At 34.0% G+C, this 1614-nt stretch overlaps 1 protein-coding gene across 5 annotated transcripts in view; it reads right to left on the bottom strand.

Annotated features, from left to right (window-relative positions):
* The window catches only part of CCBL2 (cysteine conjugate-beta lyase 2), a 63723-nt gene that overhangs the window by 39534 nt on the left and 22575 nt on the right, over positions 1-1614 (bottom strand). For all 5 annotated transcript variants that reach the window (XM_008584993.1, XM_008584992.1, XM_008584995.1 and 2 more), the window contains 2 exons: positions 1121-1179; positions 289-433 (listed from right to left, as the gene is read on the bottom strand). In XM_008584993.1, coding sequence (XP_008583215.1) covers positions 289-433; positions 1121-1179 — 204 coding nt within the window. The remainder of the gene's footprint in view (positions 1-288; positions 434-1120; positions 1180-1614) is intronic.

Here is a 1614-nt window from a genome sequence, read left to right as displayed (position 1 = left end):
AAAAAAAAAAAAAAAAAAAAAAAAAAAAGACATGTCTCAAGAGAATGTTCTCCCTTCCCTTATTGCCACAGGGTTCCATCCAGGAACAACAGTAAAGTAAGGGCCAGAACAACTACAGAGTGGCTGAAAGTAGGGAAAGACTCATCCTGGGAGATAAAAACAAGGATGGAAATTCTTGTGGTTACAAGGTTGGGACAGCTGCTCCTAGAAAGTCAATTACATATAAGTGACATAAGTATATACACACACAATACACACTCATGCCGCATATAGTCCTCATATACTTACGAAGCCCCGGGTATACTGATTCAGGCTATCAACTGCTGCGATCTTTGATAGTTTTTCCTTTACATATATAGGAGGGGATATATCTGGAAGGCCTTGGCCAAGATTCACAACAGAGGGGTCTGCAGCCAACTTGGTAAATTCAATCCTAAACTTAAAAAAAAAAAAAAATATATATATATATCAATACTAGTAAGTACTATTATTACAATGTTTGTGTTTTACATCTCATGATCTTATTATAAAACTGAAAAATAAAACCTAGTTTAGTCTTAGAAATAAAAAGAGTCCCCAACGCAAATTTCATCACCCCAAAAATGAGTGTACCTAATAAAATGATGACTAAGTTAATGAACTTAATGTTCCTTATGAACCTCAATTCCATGATACACATTTTTAACCATATATATGAGGGTACTTCAAAAAGTTCATGGAAAGTTAGTGTTATCTTTTAATTCTACTTTTCCAAGAACTTTTTGAGGTACCCTTGTATATTTTTCTAAACTAGTCCACCTGCTGCTAGGCTCTGTAATCAACTGCTAGAGAATAGAACTAATAAGAAAAGTTCATGGATTAGGAGGTAAGTTCCAATGAGGTCATCAACTAAATTTGTCTTTTTCTCTGCCGTATGTCCAGTGCCTAGCACAAGACTTGGAGCATTTGATTTGAATAAATCAATATATGAAGTGCTAAGTTCCTGCCACTTCCATTCAATGGATGAATTAAATGAGTGGCTTTATGTACAGACTATGGATGAGGCTAAAAATTCCCAACTAAGGATATAAAAATATGTAGGAAAACCTCACCAAATTATCATATATTCCAAAATACGCACCACACATTACTATCAAGTCCTTCAATCCGTTTTGCATTTTTGAATTTCGAAGACATTTTCTGAAAGATATAAAATTTGAAAGGGTTTTTAAATTGTGTTAATCAAAATTCAAAAATGCCCATAAATCTTTTCCTTTTCCCTGTTGTTACTATGTGAATAAGTAGTTCCATAAAGATAAATTCCAGACACCAGTATAAAATTCTAAAGAGGAATCCATCTCCCAACCAGTGCTCTAAGGAATGTTTTTTCTTATGAACGTCCAATGTTCATCTTCTTACCCAAGGACAAAAATATCCTAGCCTAAAAAGTTAATCAAAACAAAGGCCTGATATATACTAAAAAAAATTTCTGAAGATCATTTTATGTAAGATATACTAAAAGTCTCACGAGTAAGTTCCTTATATGGCATACAGGACGCACTCAACAAATGGGTTTTTTTGTTTTGTTTTTTTTTGTCTTTTTCCATGTCCGGCAACGGATCGCAACCCTCAGTG

The sequence above is a fragment of the Galeopterus variegatus genome, unplaced genomic scaffold (genome assembly GCF_000696425.1).
Source record: "Galeopterus variegatus unplaced genomic scaffold, G_variegatus-3.0.2 Scaffold3418, whole genome shotgun sequence".
NCBI lineage: Eukaryota > Metazoa > Chordata > Mammalia > Dermoptera > Cynocephalidae > Galeopterus > Galeopterus variegatus.
This window is presented reverse-complemented; position numbering and strand designations above follow the sequence as displayed.